Source organism: Gymnoscopelus braueri, assembly GCF_963280865.1.
Source record: "Gymnoscopelus braueri genome assembly, chromosome: 5".
NCBI lineage: Eukaryota > Metazoa > Chordata > Actinopteri > Myctophiformes > Myctophidae > Gymnoscopelus > Gymnoscopelus braueri.
In genome coordinates this window covers 43975716-43997683 of record NC_137606.1, presented here as the reverse complement: position 1 = coordinate 43997683, position 21968 = coordinate 43975716, and the positions used below count along the sequence as shown (strand labels likewise).

The 21968-nt window shown below is 44.0% G+C and overlaps 4 protein-coding genes and 1 pseudogene across 5 annotated transcripts in view; 1 reads left to right on the top strand and 4 right to left on the bottom strand.

The window, feature by feature from the left end:
• The window catches only part of aamdc (adipogenesis associated, Mth938 domain containing), a 282823-nt gene that overhangs the window by 215153 nt on the left and 45702 nt on the right, over window positions 1-21968 (top strand). The gene's annotated exons all lie outside the window — the stretch shown is intronic.
• Window positions 386-6030, bottom strand: clns1a (chloride channel, nucleotide-sensitive, 1A; the record flags this gene model as incomplete). The annotated part of the gene is made up of 6 exons (XM_080428028.1): window positions 5608-6030; window positions 4503-4639; window positions 3791-3916; window positions 2252-2362; window positions 1301-1474; window positions 386-462 (listed from the first exon to the last, which is right to left on the bottom strand). Exons 1-6 carry the CDS (start codon window positions 5724-5726, stop codon window positions 386-388), a joined length of 744 nt encoding a protein of 247 aa, XP_080284154.1. The 5' UTR covers window positions 5727-6030.
• LOC308085920 (protein RER1-like) lies at window positions 11475-12065 on the bottom strand (the record flags this gene model as incomplete). The annotated part of the gene is made up of 1 exon (XM_080429235.1): window positions 11475-12065. The coding sequence occupies one exon, from the start codon at window positions 12063-12065 to the stop codon at window positions 11475-11477; it is 591 nt and encodes a 196-aa protein (XP_080285361.1).
• Window positions 13661-16560, bottom strand: LOC308085918 (galactose-3-O-sulfotransferase 3-like; annotated as a pseudogene). Its single transcript, XR_013935078.1, has 3 exons — window positions 16547-16560; window positions 15270-15560; window positions 13661-14539 (listed from the first exon to the last, which is right to left on the bottom strand). The product of XR_013935078.1 is annotated as a galactose-3-O-sulfotransferase 3-like (transcript).
• Window positions 17402-18295, bottom strand: LOC308085917 (chloride intracellular channel protein 4-like; the record flags this gene model as incomplete). The annotated part of the gene is made up of 1 exon (XM_080429233.1): window positions 17402-18295. The coding sequence occupies one exon, from the start codon at window positions 18293-18295 to the stop codon at window positions 17402-17404; it is 894 nt and encodes a 297-aa protein (XP_080285359.1).

The window sequence follows — 21968 nt, the reverse complement described above, 5'->3', positions numbered from 1 at the left end:
GTTCATAGTGACAGAACACTCACCAAAAAAAATAATATATGCGATCTAGCGCAAGGCCTATTGGCACGAGTTTTTAGCTGTGGCGGACCCGGGATGGAGTTATGACATTTTTCTACTGTATCTCTAGGATATCATAACATCATAGAAAAGGTAAGAAAACCGTGGTCCAAAATTCCCCTTTAAGAGAGTGTAGCATGCTGGAATCAGCTTAACGTGGTGGTGTATTTGGTTTGTTTTTCAAGCAGTGGATTGAGTGGAGTGGGCATTGGATTAACAAACAGAATTAAACCGCCCTACTTTGACGTAGGGCGGTGTTGCTCATTGAAAATAGGTGATGATCTACAAGCTACGACAAAGTATAATTCAAGCTTTAGCCAGATAAGACTTACCAGTGATCTACATCTGCATCTGCATCCTCAAACTGGCCGGCAACCGCTGACCCGGCATCCACCTCCATGCCATCTGCCAAGACAACACAGTGTTGAGTACAGTCAAACACATTATTAGAATAGGAGAATCAATCTTCACAAAGTTGTATGAGCTCAAAGTAAATCATTAACACATCGGGTGCCAAACACGGTCTGAACCGTGTTTTCACAGAGTAGCGCTTTGGTGCCGAACACAGTCTGAACCGTGTTTTCAGTCTTTTTCGTTTTTTCCACACGGGAGGGGCTGGAGCAGCTCTGGAATCACCCGTGGTGATTCTGAGAAGGAAAGGACAGATGGATCACTGTGTCAAAAAACATGGCTCCCATCCGCTTCCGTTCTGTCTCCTTCTCTAAAACCCCTATAACTCCGAAACTTTTTACGCTGGGGAAAACGACTCATTTTGTATGCACAATCGCTCCGCCATTGTTACTCGCGTGAGAGATGTTATCGTTCCAGGCGTTAGCCAGGACCATCGTGCAAAATGAACGCATGCTTTGTTTCACATGGATTTCTCGTCTTGGAGTCTACAGCTTCAACAGCGCCGCGCAGCGTAGCGGTGAGATTTCTGGCACCGAACGTAATCTGTTATTATAAAATTCTGGCACCCAATGTGTTAAAAGTTTGTGAAAGATTTTACACGCGTGCGTCCCTTACTTTGGTGCCCAGTCAAACTGTGAAATATAAGAGTACAATTCATAAAGAAGGTAGTGTCATATTTTATTGATGATTTTTAAAGGTACACGCTGTGGTCCATTATAAATTCAACAAACTGGACAAAACAACGACAAACAGCTACTGTACATAAAAAAATAAAATACACTGTTAAAATTCATAATGAGTGTGCAAGGTCATTTGTAGAACCCAACCGTACCTTCAAACTCAGAACTGGGTCCATCGGTTCGAACCCCAGCCATGTGGTACTGCTGGGCCACAGAATTGGCCAGCATTCCCTCTAAACGCTCCAGGGTGGCCTGTCCCTCCTGGGTCAGAGCCGAGAGACCCTCCTCATAGGTGTAGAAGGTTGGGATGTCCCCATGGCCGTGTTCTGGAGGAGCAGAGGGATTAGCCAGGCGTTGCAGTGGCATGGATTTAGGGCGGGAGTACAGTCAGAGAGGAGAGGAGGTGGTCGTTAAAATAGATCAGTGGTTCTCAAACATTTTCATGTCAACGACGCCCAAATTTAAATGAATTTGGCCACAGACCCGTGTTTGAAAAGATTTTGTGCCAGGGTCTCCCATAAGAGAAGAGTTGTCAATACAATCTACAAACTCACAGTGAGCTTGATGATCTGCTTTATTTTTTTTTATCGTGAAATCATTTTTGAATATTTTTGTAAGGGGGTCCCCTGGCACAAAATATTTTCAGATGGGGGTCCACAGCCAAATACCTATTAAATCGGGGGTTCTTGACATGAAAATGTTTGAGAACCACTGCTTCCGATCATCAATTTAGTTATAATGAAAGGTGACTAATTGACTTACCTGCCTCTGTATCCAGAACACAAGGAAGGAAAAACAAGACAGGAGAGGGAAAAAATAAGTTAGAACCATGTTCAAAAAACTAAAAAACAGTGAGCATGTGTGTGTTAAACACAATCTTTGAAAGTGCAATACTGATGAAAATAAAATCATGCTGAACGTCAGGCCTAAAAGTTGCGTGTCAGATAAAACCGACCCAAACCCAAACCTTCAATAAATCAATCAAAAGTATTAATATTCCTCCCGAGTACATAGTTTGGGGTTGGAGCAGAATATATGCAGACAAAACAGATCCCATATGCGGCTTAATTTTTGTCAATGTTAGTTTCAGTGTGTGTTCTCACCAGCCTCCTCTACATCGTATTCCTCTCCTTCAAAGTCGTTGTCTGAGTCTTGGTCTTCTGGGTCAGGATGTAGAGCCTGGCACTCACACATCGCTGAGAACATAGACTCCACTGCATGAGGGCGCGCGCACACACACACACGCACACACACACACACACATCTTAGAATTCCATTGTTGTCCAAAAAGCTGTTAAAACAAGTCCCTGAACTTTACTGTTGCTTTGCTCGATATAGTTCATAATTCCAAGCAACAGATTTTTTTCCGGAACAACTTTATGAAGCGATGGTGAGAGATTTCAGAATGTCAACACAGCAAAGCACATGCAGAGATCGAAAAAGCATTTCAGCCAGAGTCAAAACTAAAAATAAATCTCCACAAGATGGCACTATAACTCTCCAATTTCCATTGGGTTGTGATCCAGGGATACATTTTAGCTGTGTTGTTGTTAGGGGTGTGCTGATTTCTACCAAACGATACGATACGATATTTGGCTCAAAACTTCGATACGATTTCGATACGATACGAAACGCACTTTTTTATTATGCAAAATATATGGGGGAGAAAAAAAGCAAATGCAAACAAATAATTCAGTTTTTGCATTATTCAGACGTGCGGACTTGTAGCAATAGCCGTTTTGAATCCAAATAGGGCAATAGTGCGACACCTGACCCGAAGAAAAAAAAACATGTCACCCTTTTCACCCCGGGGCTGTTTTTGCATGCCTGATTATTATTATTGTAAAAAAAAAAAAAAAAAAAATCTTTTCAAAACGATACATATCGCCACGAAAACGTATCGCGATATATCGCGGGACGATATATCGGCACACCCCTAGTTGTTGTTATATAGTAGATCTGTTGCTCCCATTTTCTTTTGTGAACAGTAAAACATTCGAGATAAAGTGGGATATACTGCAATTCATTTGTAGTTCAATTTTATTTGTACAAAAAAATGCTGTCCAGAAACCTTTATTTTAAAAAAAGTTTATTTTAGCAAACATAAATTTGATTTTATATCTCCCTTAAGGCCTTTGCAGACAGGGTGCGATTTTTTACACGGAAAAAACGGACCAACAATTTTTTTAAATGAACACATGGTTCTCTATGACCTCATGCACACCGGCTCCGAATTTGCCGTGCAGCAAGTGTCTGCGGCGATGCGTTTTTTTTTCAATCGAACCCAGTTCGGTTTGTGCGTCTTTTCGCATGCCGTAAAAACTGATTGACCAAATCACACCCTGTCTGCAAAGGCCTTTAGACAGGCGACCCCCCCCCCCTTTTTTCTACTCTGTACATATAGTGTTTTATATTTGTGATGATATTGAATTTGTGTTATTTTTTTTATGTTGATGAATTGAATACATAGGACCCCAATGGAAACAAGACGTGGTGTTATCCTTTTAGACCAAGTGTTTGACTGTACTGGTGATGTTTCGCATTTTTGTCTAATAAAATATTCAATCAACCAATCAATCACTGAATGGAACATGGTTAGACTATAATGCTTCTGTTAACTCACAGTGCATCATGGTACTCACATGCGGCCTTGTCACTGGGCACAAATCTGATCTCTGTGATGACTCCTTCCTCATCGTCATCATCACTGCTGGCATCTTCATCCTCCTCGTCACGTGCATTCTCTGCCATCTCTGCTTCGTTTTCATCTTAACAGGCAGTTTCAGGTTAAAGACACAAGAGAAACAAATACACATGCAGGGTTACACAAACCATGCATAGAGAGAACAGGTACATGTCATCGCCAATGGACAGGCACTTCTGCCAACGCTTGTTAACTGTAAGCCTTTTTCAGTGTAGTTCCAAACCTGAATGCCTCAGCATCTCATTCTCATCCACAATCCTGTCATTTCTTTCTCAGTTCCCTGATGAAGGCAATGATGTGCTTTGCTCATAAAATAACAATGTCTGGAACAGTGGTTCTCAAACTTTTTCATATAAAAAGGACCCCCAAATTAATATGTATTTGGCCACGGACCCCCATCTGAAAATATTGTGTTGTTAAAATGTTTCACAAATATTCCAAATTCTTTGAAAATAGCAATCTATAAGCACTTATAGATGTAGGGTTAAAGAGGTTGAACTCATTTTGCTGGGGACCCACCGGAAGCCCCTCAAGGACCCAACTTTTGAGAACCACTGATCTAGACATATGGAATATCAAGCCTGACTGCCCATCTTGTACACTCAGTGAGACTTGTGGTTCAGTTCTAAGGCTCCATGCGTGCCTCTCACCACTGAGCTTGGCGTTGACCATCACATACAGGTGTTCCTGGGGATAAGCACTGAGGTCTCTGGAGATAGCATGCAGGCTGATGGTTGGATAGTCCAGAGAGAAGCCCATTCCTGCTCCATCAAACCACGACAAGCGGCTGAAACACAAAATCATACGTTAACAAATTGTTAGCCTGGTAGTCACACATATGACTGTCACGATTATGACATTTTACTTGACCATTAATTGTCACTCACAACAATTGCGATTAACGATTTAATTGTGTTTCTGTCATTGAACATTGGAACATTATGAATACAAATTACATTTCTGTTCGGCTTTTAGGCTTCGTAAACTAAAGTTGCACAAGGCAGATTATGAAAAATGCTCCATCTCTCTCTTTCTCTCTCAGCTAAGGGCCAAACAAGGTGGTCCTTGGCCTGGAAAACGTTGAAGATCCCTGATATGATGCATACCTGCCAACACTCCTGAATTTAGCAGGAGACGGCAGAATTTTCACCCGTTCTCCTGCTATGCTTCTGAACTGTAATATATCCCAAACATATTCTTAATTTTGGGCAACTCAACCATAGAGTTATGATTATATCCAACTCAACCGAGTCTATATAGAAAAGGTGAACATGTCCATGGGTGTTGTTACACACCACACTGATATGCATGCAGCCAGGGCCATAATGTCAATAGTATACTAAGTCAGTGAATGCTATGTGAAAACTATGTGAATAATACTATTAAGTCAGTGAATACTAAGTGAATACTACTATGTCAGTGAATACTAAGTGGATACTACTATGTCAGTGAATAGTAAGTGAATACTATGTGGAAACTAAGTGAATACTACTATGTCAGTGAATACTAAGTGGATACTACTATGTCAGTGAATACTAAGTGAATACTATGTGAAAACTAAGTGAATACTACTATAAGTCAGTGAATACTAAAGTGGCCCCCCACCAGAAAATCTCCTTAGATTCCATAGTCTCATGTTGCCAGGTATACTGATAGTAGTAGTTGACAGCAGCAGTAGTGGTGGTGGTGCATGACCATCCATTGGCGTTCTCAATGACAACAATCAACATGACAGCCTCTTCCACCATCACTTACGTTTCAGCGACGTACAGCGTGCCACAGCCCAGTCCCTTCCCGTCCAGGATGGCACTGGTCTCGGCTTGTTCATGTCTCACTCCCTCGGTCGGCGGGGGGACACTCTTCAGCAACACCATGGTGGTCCAAATTAAAGGTTTGTTTCAGACGAATACAAAACTAAAACAAACAAACAAAACACCGTATTTCACCACAACAGTTACTTTAGTAATGGTGGCTGCTGGCTGTCACCAGGCTGGGTTGAAACCAACACGTCTTTTAATGAGACTCAAAACCAGACCAGAGCTAAAGCGACTTTAACACACAGGGACACGTTTGTATCAAAACAGTCATTAGTCTAGACAGTGTTGTTTTAGTTTAAATCACGCGTGTTGTTGCTTCAGGTTCATCAGGGCGGTGAGCAGCGCGTTTAGAGCAGAGCTAGACGACGCGCGCCAGTCAAGAAGAGTTTGACAACATCCTGCAGAACAACCCCGAGGAGGAGAACCCTACCGCTCCCCCTACCAGCTGGAGGTGGAAGTGCAAGGGGAATTGTGGTAAATTGCCAACAGCAGCCCTCAAAGCAGGGGCGCCGATGACGTGGGGGCGTCGGGGCTAGCGCCCCCACAGTCAATTGGTCAGCCCCCTCATGAATCTCAGATGTCAGGCTCAAACTTACAGTACCATTACTATTACCATTACTATAGCGGGGCGCAGATAGGTGTTAACGCGCCGTTGACACCTAGAACAATTGCCCAGACAGAGAAACGGCTCGCGGCGGGGGGGGGGCGGGGCTATTGCGGCTCGAAAAATCGAACACAACTTGTTTAGACCAGGGGGACTCGGCACCAAGCGTCATGTGAACCATGGCTATGGCTGTGTGCTAAACATGTTCTGCAGGTTTTGGCTCTGCCGTGTGCCCTTATTGAAATGAAGGGTCGCTATGCTGTGTCCCTTGACTCCCTCGTCCTGTGTGCACTAACAGTCACTCACTGCATGCACTGAATACCAGTGGTGGAAAAAGTACTAAAATGTTTTACTTAAACAAAAGTATAAATTCTGCGGTGTAAAAATACTCTATTACAAGTAAAAGTAAGGTATTCAAAATGTACTTGAGTAAAAGTAGAAAAGTATTGGTATCAAAATGTATTTAAAGTACCAAAAGTAAAAGTACTCATTATGCAGAAGGTCCCATTTCACAAGTTTTCAAACGTGTATACAAATTCTTTGAAAATAGCAGATCTACAAGCTCACAACGCATCGCAAATCTGCTATTTTCAAATTTCCAAAGTATATATACTGTATAAGTGGTTTTGTAATAATAATAATCAAAATCTACAAAGTAACTATAGTAAATAAAGTTATCAAATAATTGTAGTGGAGTAAAAGTACAATATTTGTCTATATGTAGTGGAGTAGAAGTAACTATAGGCTACTACTAAAATAAGTACTTTTATTTAAGTAAAACATTTGAGGATGGGACACACTGAAGGATGGGTAGAGTGTTGTTAATGTTGTTTTATGGTCATTTAATTAATTAATTAAGCAAAAAAAATCGCGCGCGCTTCGCGCGCCTACATGCCCGCGACGCAGTGGGTGGAGAGGGGGGCGCGAGTGGTGGTCAAGTTCAGCCCCCATGGTCGCGCACAAAAGTCAGCGCCCCTGCCTCAAAGCCATAGAGACACACGGGGACTACAAATTTCACGCCCACTTTTGAGACAGCGCCGCTACTCGAGGTCCGTTAGAACGATGAACAGCAGCTGCCAATGCATTCCCTATGAGAGGATATGAAAGTTAGCCTACTTTTAACATTATCCTGCATTAACTGAAGACGATATTGATTTAAATAAAAATATGTTTCCAAATGTATGGAGTGTCTTTGTCAACATATCTTCTTGTTTTCTTAATAGTTGATGTGTTTCACATTTAATTTGCCACTTTAACGAGTTACCCATAATGCTAACACAGCAGAGGGTAGACAGCAGACGGGCATTTCAGTGACATCACTGTCTTTACGAGTGCCGAGCGCCGACCAGTGGCGTACGCACTGTAGAGGCAGGAGAGGCGGTCGCCTGCCCAACTAAGATCTCGCCTCCCCTAAAAAAATAAAAATAACCCGAAAATGTGTCATTGCGTGCTTAATGTCCTCAAAGTCACGCATCCAACAAGCTTTGAACTGAGCAGATTGGACCTTCTGTTCCAGAGATAATGACCAAAACCTATTGAAAACGGCCACTTTCGCCAGTTTTCTGGGTATTGAAAACCTCAAGGGATGCGTCCGTGACGTCTATACCATGCGATATAGATCTCCGATGCTAGCAGTTTTGACATACTGATGGAGTATATTATAGTATATTGTGGGTAGTATATCGAGATGAAAGATATGGGACATTAAAAAGGACAAATTAAACAAATGGGACAGATTATTAGAACACAAAAAAAATCGCTACAGCCTCAGTAGTTAACCAGTGAAATGACGGTATTTTACAATGCCTCTCATAGAGATTGCATTGAGAGCTGCAGTTCATCGTTGAAACGGACCCCGAGTGTCAAAAGTGGGCGTGGATTTGTAGGCCTTCCGCTTCCGGCCGTGTGTCTCTATCTGACCGTTATATGGCTCGGTCTGGGGGGGTGGCCACTAACGAAAAACATTAAGCAAATACAAGACCAATATAGTACATATGTTTGTTTTTGTTTTTAAACCGTTTATATGATGTTTTGCATAGTAGTGTATATTTGTCTGTCATTAATGTTTGATGAATTGAGTACCGAGGGTTTAATAATAAAGTTCAATCAATCAATAGATTTAAGCACTTTGAAAAACAGTGATTTTTGGGCGGTGTAACCGCCCCTATAAGTGGGGTTGGGACATCTCATTAGTATTAGTTTCCTGCACTGTGATTGGCCCAGCTGGCCCAGTTAGCTGTACTGTGATTGGCTAACTCTATTGGCTGACTCTATTCAGCACTGTGATTGGCTACAAGACACATGATGACATTAATAACCTATAAATAAGATTATGGACTTCCAAAAATACTTTTTTTGGAAGTGAGCTTCCATCACTATGATGACCAATAAAGATTATTTTCAATAAATGTATTTCTTTTTTGAAGTGAGCTTCCATCACTATGATGACCACTGTGATGACCACACCGCCCACTTCACACTGGGTGTGATTTTTAAACGCCAAACAACACTAGTGTGGAGACTGTGGACTAGCTGTGTTGATTCTGCTGACCACTCTGTCTCACATTTAGTGAATGTATGAAAATGCTGCTATTGGTGAGGAGCTTATTTTTGTAATTCACCATCACTGTTACAAATAACAGTACAGTAGTACACTCTTTCATTCTAGCATCCTAACATTCATAAACCACTTTGTTTAAACCATCATGATTCCGAGGAACACAATCCATTGCACATAAAGGCCTACTGTATTACAAACTGATTTAGTGCATGAAAACCTTTACATTGCTCACCATGACCATATTGTTGACATATCTGTTGCAGTATAAAATATTTGACCATCTTGAATGCATACACATTCAAGAGTATTACCAGAATGGTTTAATTACATTTGTGATGTCTTTGCATCCCTTATACACCTGATGCTGTTTTTGCTGACTCCAGTCACAAGGAGGACCCGATTTTAGAAGTAAGCTGTGTTTTTGATCTATACTGAACATGGACCAGGCTTTCCAAGAAAAAAATTAAAAATACCAACCATTACTTTAAATTAACTAACTTTGGGCACAGATGTATTCGATTGATTGATTGATTGATTGATTGATTGATTGCTTGCTTGCTTGCTTGCTTGCTTGCTTGCTTGATTGCTTGATTGATTGATTGATTGATTGATTGATTGAATACTTTATTAACAGTTTTGCAAAAAAAGCACAGAAAGTAGCTAAAAAGATTAAAACCCAGGAAAGCACTATGGCTTGTTTCCATTGGGGTCCATGTGTGTTCAATTCATCGAAACATTTAATGACAGACAAATACTATGCAAAAACATCATGTACACGAGTAGTAATAAAAAATCACACCCAGTGTGAAGTGGGCGGTGTCTTGCTAGCTAATCACAATACTGAATGGAGTCAACCAATCATGTACAAAAAATAAATACATTTATTGAAACACTCTTTATGATGGAAGAAACCATAACTTAAAAAAAACAAACTTATGTTTTTTTTAAAGTTATGGTTTCTTATATAGGGCTATGCACATGTGTCATGTGACACTGGCCAATCACAGTCCTGAATAGACTGTGATTGGCCAATCACGGTGCAGGGTTAGGCGGGGTACATTTTTGGCCAATCACAGCGCAGGATTTGTTGTACAAATATCCAAACCTCACTTATAGGGGCGGTTTCACCGCCCAAAAAGAAAAATATGTAGGGGGGGATTTCTGGTGATAGGCGTGGACTTTGTGCAGCGGCCAGGTCCGAATTGCAGCCACCTGTAGGTGCTCTTTTAGAGCGGTTTTGAAGGAGAGTAAGGATTCACACTTTTTTATGACTGTTGTTAGGGCATTCCACATTTTGGTGGCATTGCAGTAGAACAAATTTAACCCTGTGTTTGAGCCAAATCTGGGTGATTTGTGGAGCTCCCTCTGGTGTTGTGTTTGTGGACATCTTTAACGTTTTTGAAGTAACCACTTTGTGTTGTAGTCTATCTTGTAGACCAGGCCCATTGCAAGCTGCTGTACTCTGTCCTCTACCCTGAGCCATCCTAACCTAGCAAAATGAACAGTGGTTAGATGAGTTGTAGGTATAAGGCCAAGCAGTAGACTGACCGGTTTGTTTTGGGATGTCTGATACTTGTTTTTAAGGCCTTTGTAGTGCTATGGTACCATGAGGTGCATGCATAGTCAAAGTAACGTTGGATGAGTGCTCCTGCTAGAGTCCTCAATGTATTCCTGAGATCCTGTACAAAAATCTTGTTCTATGGTTGACCTTTTTGATTAATTTAGTTGCCATTTTTTCACTGGAAAGATTTGCCTCTAAAATATAGGTAGGTAATATCTTAATTTCTTGTGATAACATTGTCACCCACTTTTACTGTGAAGCCATCAGCCTTGCAGGTTTATTTTGGACCTAAAGAGAATGGTTTCAGTTTTACCCAGGCGTAATGATTGTTTTCTATCATTGAGCCAGGTGTAGATTTTACCGAGTTCAGAGTTAGTGGTATTTGCAATTTGTCCTTGTCTGAGACCAGGAGAGCCGAGTCAAGAACAATTTGCTGTCACAAGCTGATGTCATGAAGTTTACATACATTAGGAACAGTAAAGACCCTAGTATGCTTCCTTGCGGAACGCCACAACTCACTGCGGGGGAGGGTGTCCGTTCACCTTCACCACCTCTCTCCCCTCTCCCTGTAGACTCTGCATACTCATATTTGGAAGCCATGGGCCATGTATAGAAATATACCATGAGTGGTCTGAATATTGCTGGTTTGACAAAGACCAAAGCCAGACAACTTGCCACTGCTCTGTTTAAGCTGTCATATGCTTGGCTGTATGGAAGGTTCCATGTATCCTTCGGTATTCATTTGTTGTGTCCCTGGTTCTCAAAGGGGAGTCCGGGGACCCCCGGGGGTCCATGAGGGGATTCCAGCTACCTTAATCACGAGGTTGGAGCTCTGCGTGGCTGTGCAGTCATTGTACAGGGAGTAGAGGAGGAGGCTCAGAATGCAGACCGATGGGGCTCCTGTCCTGTGCTGAGGGTCAGTGGAGCAGAGGTGTTGGAGCTCATCCTCACCACCTGGCATCTTGTTTGAACATGGAGAACAATGGTCCTTCACACCTTAAAGAAGTTACTGAAGTAAAAAAAAAATATCAGGGGACGGGCCGAGACTCCGAGAGTGAGAGAGAAGCTGCGATCCTATATTCATCCATTTCCTTTAATAAAAGCTCTCAATCGTAATTTTCTCTCTTGGTAAGTCATCTTCCCATGAGTGAATGGCAGGTATCTGTACCTGATCATATGCTTCATCTGCCTCTTCATGGTGATGTAGACAAGCATGATGAAGTACCCTACAAGTACAGGCCAGGCCGCTGGCAGGTTGAAGGCTTCAAAGCATGTGCAAATCATGGCTATGATGATGGCATTTGTTGCGGAATGCCAGAATTTGAATTCGGGCAACCTCCTGATGAATGGGCGGAATTCCTCATTCTGCTGGGTAGGGAGGGAGGGGTATTCATCTTCGTCAAGCAGTGAAGGATCCACTTTGGGTGATAGAAAGGCGATGAACTGGCTGAGGAGGTAGACTCCCAAAGCGTAGGTAACTATATACCAACCCTGTAATGTGTACACTCTGATCATGTAGATCAGAGTGAGTAGTAGAGTTGCTGCCCATCGCGCTGCACAGAACGGTGTTAACCTGTCCAACCATGACTGATAAATCTGTCCAAGCCATTTGAAGAGGGTTGCAGATGGCTTCTCGTGGATGGATTCTGAATCACTGTGCCCTTCCGACATGCTAATGCAGCCACTTCTGTCACTTCCTGGCTCTTCTACCGTAGGCTAAACTGACCTCAGTCATCATCTATGATGCATCTATGACGTATGACTCCATATTTGTGCAAGGTTTCAGCCAGATCAGACCGCCATTGACTGCCATTATAAATTGTAAATATTGCAAAGAATATACACGGAAAAAAAGAATGCATGGAGAATGCAAGGACACAAAATTTGGCGCTGATGAATTGGTCCAGTGGCTTGCGAGATTAGACCCCAGACAGACAAAAGATTAGCCCTGGGTTGGACAAACAAACAAACAGACAGGCAAAAACATAATGTCCCCCTTGCCTTTGTAAACTGTAAAGGGTTAAATGGTAATGGTACCAATAATAGGCTCTCTGTCAAGCTGCTCTGGTCTGACATCATTGAGTGTGTGAAATAGGGTCTCTCTGACTCTCTTTCTCTCCCTCCAGAAGTCTGGCATGTGGGGTGGGAGGGACCAACATGTAATGTGTTTTATCTGCACTGTAAGAGCTAATATCATACATTCACTAACTCAGATCAAGCTACAGTACATACTGAAGATAAATTAATTCCTATACCACAGGGCTTTTCAACTGATTTTGACCCAGAGACCACCATGCTGACTAAGAGCAAGCAGGGGACCACCACTATTGTGTCGGGTGGGTCCATCATAGATAGACCCACCCCACACAATAGTGGTGGGGGGTTCATGCACCATTCCATGGGTTAAGATAAGGTTTTCTTTCTTACTCGTTAGTCACTAATCACAGGCTACATTTATGAGCTGGACAAAAGCACAACATTTTTGTTGGATATACTGCCACATTTGAATGCATCAAATATAATTTTTTTCCCTGAGCAAGCAGGACAGTCTCAAAATAAGTCCCTTTTCAGTCAATCACACAAATGCGTGATGTGAGACAAATGTATTTCTGCGCGCATTAGCAGCGAAGCGTAAGAGGTCACTTGACCTTTTGAAATATTAGATTCGACTTAAGTTAATTATTCACAAACAAGAAACAAGAGTAGCAAATTAAGGTAAAAGTTAAATAAAAAAAAGTCTAAGTAAAAACTTTTAAAAAAAACAAAAAAAATGAAAATGTATTTTCTGCTTATTAAAGACCTGGAGAGACAGGGAGACTCTTGTGACTGAACAAACACCCCATAGCAATGATTACTATCAGAATAAAGAGCTTTAACCTTTTAACAAAAAACGTTTTGCTTTAACCAACAAATATCACTTACTAGGATTTCCTATTCATGTAAGGATATAACACAGGATATATACAACAACAACATTAAGTTATGAACCTACAATGACAACATGATAGTTATTGGAAATGTAGTTGTTTTTCTTGCCATTCAATCTCTACCGGTGCTCTATTATTATTACGTTTTCTTCCTCATGCCTTCAATATTTGTTCCCATCAAAGAACACTTTGATGGGTGTGACTTATTTCTTCTATATATATATATATATATATATATATATATATATATATATATATATATTGTTCTCGGGGCGGGGTTGGTTTCGTTCTGTTTCCTCGAAATGTTACACGGCACAGCAAGCGATCTCACACGGTACACTAAAGGGCCGCGGAACGGCGGTTGGGAAACGCTGCCTTAGGCAATTGCCTACTCCGCCTAATGGAAGGGCCCTGAGGAAGGGACTTCTGAGGAAGTGTCTGAGATCTTAGGAGAATATTTGAGTATTGCAACTCTGGCATGATCAGCTTGAGGCAGAGCTCCTTGACCTGGCTGACGTTAGCCGGCAGGTCGTAGCCCATGATGTCCACGTTGCCGCCGGGCTGCCAGGGGCGCAACTTATTGTTCTTGATCTGCTTTCCTGAGCGAAGCAGCGGCATCTGGCCTCCGAAGCAGCTCTGCATCAGCCTCTCCTGGGCCTGTTGAAGGAGACGCACCTCCTCCGCCACGCAGGCCGGGCCGAGGGCCTCCAGCTTCCGCCAAAGCGAGGCGTTGAAGTGGTCATAGAGCTGTGAGTCCAGGGAGTTCCAGGTGCGGATCTTGGAGGAGAGGCCCGATGCGAGGCTCAGCTTGGAGCCGGCTGCGCTCATGTTGAGCTTGACATACAGAATGTCGTCCAGGTCCCAGGACAGCAGGTGGCGGAGGAGAACCAGCGACTCGTCAAAGTACTCCGCGATCATCACCAGGGAGAAGGAGCGATCCACCTCTGCCACGAAGTCACGGACGTATGCCGCGTCTGTCACCGGCCGGTCCTTGTCACCGCCCAGGTCGAAGGTCAGGACGTTGCGGGCGGGAATGCCCACGTCGTCCGGGTGGTAGTACCGCCAGGGTTCCTCCATGAAGGTCTCCAAGGATCCGTTGGGAACATTCTTGAAACTCTGACACCACTCTTTGTAATAAGTGAACAACGACTCAAACATGGAGCCCGGCTCTCGGAGAATAGTGATGTATGTGGTGTCGTTCGGCATGAGACTCCGCACCTGCAAGATACAAGAAATGTTATCATCATATGTACAGTAAAACAAAAGGTGTTTACACAACACAAACTTTGCCTGCCACTATGCACACCTAATACAAAAATATCACTATAATGACGGGTTAACAAGATATAAAGACAAGAGCAGCAATCCTGAAATTGTATAAAACTAGAAGTTCGGGCCGCTATGCAGCCTTCACCTCTAGAGTTCGACACCTATGTGCCACTGCAGATGTGACAGATTATGAACATATATGGAGATCTGTGTGTCTGTCAGTCCTTGTCCCTTTTATGGCCATATACTGTATGGAGATCTCTGTATTTGTCAGTCCTTGTCCCTTTTATTCCCATGTATGCAGATCCCTGATGTCTTGAGTTTATGCCAAATTGCCCATATATGGGCATGCTGATATAACTATTCATGGGGTGGGCAATATTGCCCAAATGTCAAGTACAGTTGGCAGGACGTGACGGGAAGTAAACTGAATTCGATAGGTACCCAAATATGGCGTAACTGGGATGTCTCGTCACAAGTCATCCTTTGCAGTGAAAGAGTTAACATACGGAATCTCTTCAACCATATTTCGTTTTTAGAAAACATTTCAGATGTGTTTGAATGGAATATTTGGGTCAGGGAAGGGGAACCTTCTGAGAGCTTCCTGAGCAAATTTCATTGACATCAACATTTCAAAAACATTGATCATTGTGTTAAAGCCCATTTCAAAGTTCAGCACCTCAGTGTGGTTGAAGCGCGTGGACTGGCGATGATGTTGGGTGGCAGGGTGCCTGGGTGGATGAAGCTGGTGTTGAAGGACTGTGGGTAGCAGAACTGGTGGCCACACTCGTTTATGGGGAAAGCCACCGTCAGGTTGTGGCGCTCTGCAAAGCGGAACAGCAGGTTCTGCATGGTGCTGCTACCCGTCTTGTGGGTCTTCAGGAAAACCACGTTGGTGTGTTTAGGCTTCAGGCCCGGGGATGGGTGGGAGCACGGTGCAAAGAAACCCAGGTGGAAGGCCTCCATGGACCTGGAGGGAGAGCATTTACATTGAATTAAGTCACTGTAATAAGTCAGCATTTTTTGTGTTATTTGTTGCCAGACCCAAGGGGACGGCCTACATGAGGCTTTGTCCCTAGTTCGTCCATACATGGGCATAAAAGAGGGTTCAAGTTTCGTCCCCCATAGTGATGGAGCTCACTTTAAAAAAAAAGATCTTTTTGAAGTGCATAATCCTATTTATAGGTTATTAATGTCATCATGTGTCTCGCTAGCCAATCACAGTGCTGAATAGAGTCAGCCAATTTCGTCCCCCTTTCGTCCAATACATGGGCATAAAAGGAAAAGGAATTCATTCTGGGTCTGGCAGAACCAGGTCTCCTGGTCTTGTTTTGTGAGTGTCTGTTAATGATCCCTGTCTCACCCAGCCCCTGAGAAGTGGGAACGCAACAGGGGGAGAGAAGAAACATATTCATACCTTAATGTATTATTAGTACCTATGGTAACGCTGTATAGCTTGCGAGTGTGTGTGCGTGTGTCCGACGCTAATTTCAAAGTGCCAAACCTTGAATGCATGCTGCCTCTAGCTCTGGTCCATAGCTAGGCCACAGATGTAGGCTATCTCGACTCATTTCATTTTTCCACAACCTCCTATATTAAAATAGGCTTAAAGGGATTACTTCACCCAAAACATTTTTTTTTACTATCGATTAGTCACCCCATGGAGACATGAATTCATGGATATTTTTTTGTTTTTTTCGCATTCATAAGACAATAATTTGATGACCAGCGGACCGGTAGGCAGCGGTTCCGGTAGGAGACACAAAGGAGCCTCTTTGTGTCTCCTACGGGAACCGCTGCCGGTCATCAAATTATTGCCTTGGAATGGGACAAAAACTAAAAAATAACCATGAATTAAGTCTCCATGGGGTGACTAATCAATAGAAAAAAAGTCGTTCTGGGGGTGAACTACGACGGGCCGGCGGGCGGGCGGACCCCTGACGTCACGCTCGTCACCATGACTCAGCCATAACCATATAAGGAGTAATGTAGCTACGCCCAAATATGGAGTGTGTTGTCTAACCTCAAGGGGCATGCCCATATAGTATGCTATGAGCATATACTGATAACGACAGGGATCTCCATATATGTGCATAAAAGGGACAAGGACTGACAGATACAGACATCTCCATATATAGGCATAAAAGGGATCTCCACATATGGGCATAAAAGGGACAAGGACTGACAGATACAGGGATCCCCCATATATGGGCATAAAAGGGACATGGATTGAAAGATAGAGATCTTTATAATATGGGCATATCAGTCGGATCGGTGGTGCGACCCGAACTCTAGATGTGAGCCTCTAGTATATTACACTTTGTGAAATATTGACCTCGATAGTGGAAGTCAATGGGATGCGATAGCGTCCAAATTTGGAGACGCTATCGCCAGAGATATACGTCACTGATGAATGATGACTGACATCATGAATGATGACTGATCAGGCTGGCCACATGAAGTCCGAGATCCACATTGTTTTATGTTAATGAATATTAAATCATTCTGGACTCTCCGAAGAAACTTAAACCCATTATGGCCTTGTTTCTGAAACATTAAATGTGTAGCTGCAAATGACATAACCAGGGGTGTGGCATAACCAGGTGGGGCACACATTCCCCTCTTTTATTTGTATTTATTTATTTTGGGATGGGGGGGTGGCCTAAGCAAATTTTGCTTAGGGCACCGAAATGGCTAGCAAGTGGGTACACTTGACAACCGTGCTGCTTCTAGTAAGTAGTGGTGTTTGCTTACTCAACTACAGATGTTCCTAAAAGCAGCAGGATTACTTTAATTACTAAATGAACAGTTTCATGCATTAGGGTTCCATGCATTAGTGTTCGCTCTAGATGAGGAGAGAAGGAAAGGATAGTCCATATTCTTTGTCTTTGTCTCTTCTTTCTCATGAATGAGATGGGAGGGTGGGACAGAGCGGCGTAGTATGAGCGGGGAGAGCTTATTTTTAGACCAGGTGGCGTAGGCCAACTCGATCTCCTTGTCGCTGGGGCAGGTGTTAGTGAACTCCTCACGCGTGTAGGCGTTATTCAGGTACTTCCACACCGCCGACATCTCCTTGGGGATGTTAAAACCTCTGAACGTCTTGGCCACAACCTTGATTATGTGCAACTTGGGCAGCAGGTTGCAGTCGGCCAGGGTCATGTCATCTCCGTCCAGGAACTTGCGGCCGGACACCTCAACGTCGTCCATGCTGTTATGGTCAATCTCGTCAGGGAGGGGCGAGCGCAGGTACCCATCCAGCTTCTGTAGTGTCTTCAGGAGCCCATGTTCCAAAGCTTTGTCGTCGTCTGGTTTTGAGTTCTTGATGAAGGCTGAAAACTTAGCAAAGATGTCCACGTACGCTGCGTTTGACTCGGGGTGTCTGGTGCTGAGCTTAGCAAATTTGGGTGGGCTGAGGGTGTCCTCAAGGAACTCCTCGATCTCGATGACATCGGTCTTGACCTCGCCGTTGAAGGTAATGAAGGGTGGGTGTATTCCGGGGGCCAGGTTGTGAAGGTCCGCAGGTTTCTTTCTGAGGTCCACTGTGGTGACCTTGAAGTTGACCCCCTTCAACCACAGGATCATGAACAGTCTCTGGGAGAACGGACAGTTTCCAATACTCTCTCCATCGCTCCCCGCCTTCACAAAAAGCTCAATAACGGGTTCGTCACCCTCATTTATTCCGTTCTGTGGCACCGATAGAGACATTGTACTGTTTGGCAAGAAAGGCAACGTTATTCTTTTTTACGCACTTACTCCTTTGAGTTGTCTTCTCCGTTCTCTACAGTGTTGCGATGTTATCAGCTAGACATCCTGAACTTTATATAGGCCTACTGTATGATGTGTGCAGATGTCACTCATCTCCATATATGGGCATGTGACATTAGACTCAACAGAAACCGCTTCAACGTCGGCACTGACGTCGGGCACGTCCATATTTGGGCACAATCTGCCGCCCTCCTGCCACAAACAGACAACTTGAACTTTATATAATTGAATATCCTTCTATAAATTATGCAAAACTCTGTGTGAGTGTGCATGTGTAACTGTGCTTTGTATATTTCGAGAACCGTCCAAGGACCACAGGGAGTGTGGTGCCCGGTGTTAAGTCGGCGGATCGGTGGTTGTCCAGAACCGCCGACCTTAGGGAGTGTGTATCACCGAGGACCTCAGGGAGTGTGTATCACCGAGGACCTCAGGGAGTGTGTATCACCGAGGACCTTAGGGAGTGTGTATCACCGAGGACCTTAGGGACTGTGTATCACCGAGGACCTTAGGGAGTGTGTATCACCGAGGACCTTAGGGAGTGTGTATCACCGAGGACCTTAGGGAGTGTGTATCACCGAGGACCTCAGGGACTGTGTATCACCGAGGACCTTAGGGAGTGTGTATCACCGAGGACCTTAGGGACTGTGTATCACCGAGGACCTTAGGGAGTGTGTATCACCGAGGACCTTAGGGAGTGTGTATCACCGAGGACCTCAGGGAGTGCGTTGCCCAGTGTGTATCGCAGAGGACCTCAGGGAGTGCGTTGCCCAGTGTGTATCGCCGAGGACCTCAGGGAGTGCGTTGCCCGGTGTGTATCGCAGAGGACCTCAGGGAGTGCGTTGCCCGGTGTGTATCGCCGAGGACCTCAGGGAGTGCGTTGCCCGGTGTGTATCGCCGAGGACCTCAGGGAGTGCGTTGCCCGGTGTGTATCGCCGAGGACCTCAGGGAGTGCGTTGCCCAGTGTGTATCGCCGAGGACCTCAGGGAGTGCGTTGCCCAGTGTGTATCGCCGAGGACCTCAGGGAGTGCGTTGCCCGGTGTGTATCGCCGAGGACCTCAGGGAGTGCGTTGCCCGGTGTGTATCGCCGAGGACCTCAGGGAGTGCGTTGCCCGGTGTGTATCGCCGAGGACCTCAGGGAGTGCGTTGCCCGGTGTGTATCGCCGAGGACCTCAGGGAGTGCGTTGCCCTGTGTGTATCGCCGAGGACCTCAGGGAGTGCGTTGCCCGGTGTGTATCGCCGAGGACCTCAGGGAGTGCGTTGCCCGGTGTGTATCGCCGAGGACCTCAGGGAGTGCGTTGCCCGGTGTGTATCGCCGAGGACCTCAGGGAGTGCGTTGCCCGGTGTGTATCACCGAGGACCTCAGAGAGTGCGTTGCCCAGTGTGAAGTTGGTCTCCAACAAATATCAATACATCCGATACAGAGATCTCCATATATGGGTGTGTGCGTGTGACAGACACACTCAGGCACACAGGGATTTGTGTAATTTATAGTTAGACTAGACCAGTGGCCGTTGGGCACCGGGCCTACTCGGGAATGCATGCCCACCCGGTTATGAAATACCCGTTGTACCCATTGTCAGCATACCCGTTGTACAGTGCCTGTCTACATGTCTGTTTCCCTTTTGGGCCCATGTCTGTGTCCCTTTAATGCCCATATATGGAGATCTCTTTATTTGTCTGTTCTTGTCCCTCGTATGCCCATAAATGGAGATTCCTGATGTTATCAGTATATGCCCATACATGGGCACCCATATATAATACTACATAGATAAACATGTAGAAGTTCATGTTGTAGAAGTAAAAAGTAAAAAGCAGACAGGACACATTTTGAGGAGATGCTCAGAGATGTTGCTTTTTAATAACTTAGAAAACACCTATGTTACAGCAATACTACGTACAGTACAACATGGAAAACAGAATGCTGCCGCGCTCACCTAAATGGTGCCCGTTGTTATTCCTTTACATTGAGACTTGGACGTTTCAAACCAACAGAATCTGCCATGGAGGCTCTTTTAACAACAACATAGTATTTGAAAATGCTTTTGTGTGGTTCGTCTTATTCAACCCCAGGTGCCAGACAGGTGGTGGTGATTGGTTTGCCATAATGGGATGGACACAAGTAGTAGTACATACAAAAAAATGCTGAGATTTATGGGAAAGATATTTGAAAAGCCAGTTTGGTGTACTTCTCCTTGAATGACAGTTGTGGGCCTCCGTGACAGCAAACCCTAGAGGACCCCCAATTTTTATTAAACAATTAGGTCTACAGCAGCGATTCCCAACGGGTGGGCCGGGGCCCACTGGTGGGCCATCGGGATATTGCAAGTGGGCCCCCAAATAATTGGCAAAATACTAAGATTTTATTGATAATGTAGCATTAATAATAAAAAGGAAAAAGTCATGGTATTTTTTCTTTAAAATCAAAAATGAGTTTTCATTTGTGATACCGATACATAGGAACTACGTTAGTTCCATTGATCCAAGCCGGAACACAATCGATTGATTGATCATTTACGAAAACATGCTCTGAAAATACACGCGCCCCACCCATCGGACCGCTTAACACGACAGCCGAATTAGTGGTCAGATGGGTGGGGCGAGATCACTTTGGAGACTTTCAACTGCATGGGCCCTGATCCAGCAAAGGTGGGGAACCGCTGGCCTACAGATCATCTTTGAGGCCCCTATATCTGGGCTGATATAGGGGCCCTATATCAGCCCAGAGGCCCACACTGGTGGGCTCTAATTATTCAGTCTAACTTTGTTGCCAGTGTTTTCGGTGACAACCTGACATGTCCTGATGCGATGAACCCTTCCCATATGGTACTCCAAGCAAGTCAAAACAAACACCATTTGAGCCATGTCTGCACAACCCAGACTATTAAGCACTTTCAACAGATTGAAAATAGCCGAACAATCGGCTATGTTTGAAAAAGTTTAAGATAGGGCCCCATCCTTTTTGTCCCCTCTACACCAAATATCTTTGCTGAAAATAGACAAACGAGCTTGTAGATCTGCTATTTTATGACGCATTTTTGCCTATTATGACGTGTCCATAACAGGGACACTGGGGTTCAAGTGTTTAATCTATCTCAGAGAGAACAGGGCCAATATCTACCGAGCTTCAAGCAATAGGAGTGCTGGGCCAAGGTACGATGTTTAAGTGTCAAAATGGCTTGCTTTCTACAGTTGCTTCAGTCATAATATTTGTTCACGCAAAAACAAAAAACAATGAAAACTAAACGAAAGTGTATCAAGTGAAAAGAACTGAACTTGGTGCCATGATTGGCAGCATGCCTCCAATTTGCGACGATAGATCAAAGGGTACAAAAACCTCTTCCAACAAAGGGTCAGTGACTTTGATACAATTCATCTTCTTTAACCCATTAAAACCGGGAAAGCATCTGTGTCATTTTAGATTTTAGCTATATTATAAAGCAACCTAAGTTTTTCAGAAAAATAGCAGATATACAAGCTCCTAGCACGTCACTTCGTGCCGCGCTGCAAGATTGTAGGCGACATCTGATATTTTTGAACATTTTAGAAAGATCTTGAAAGTGTGTAATTTTTTTTGTATATTTTTGATTTCTTTTTAACACAATTCTTCTCTTCT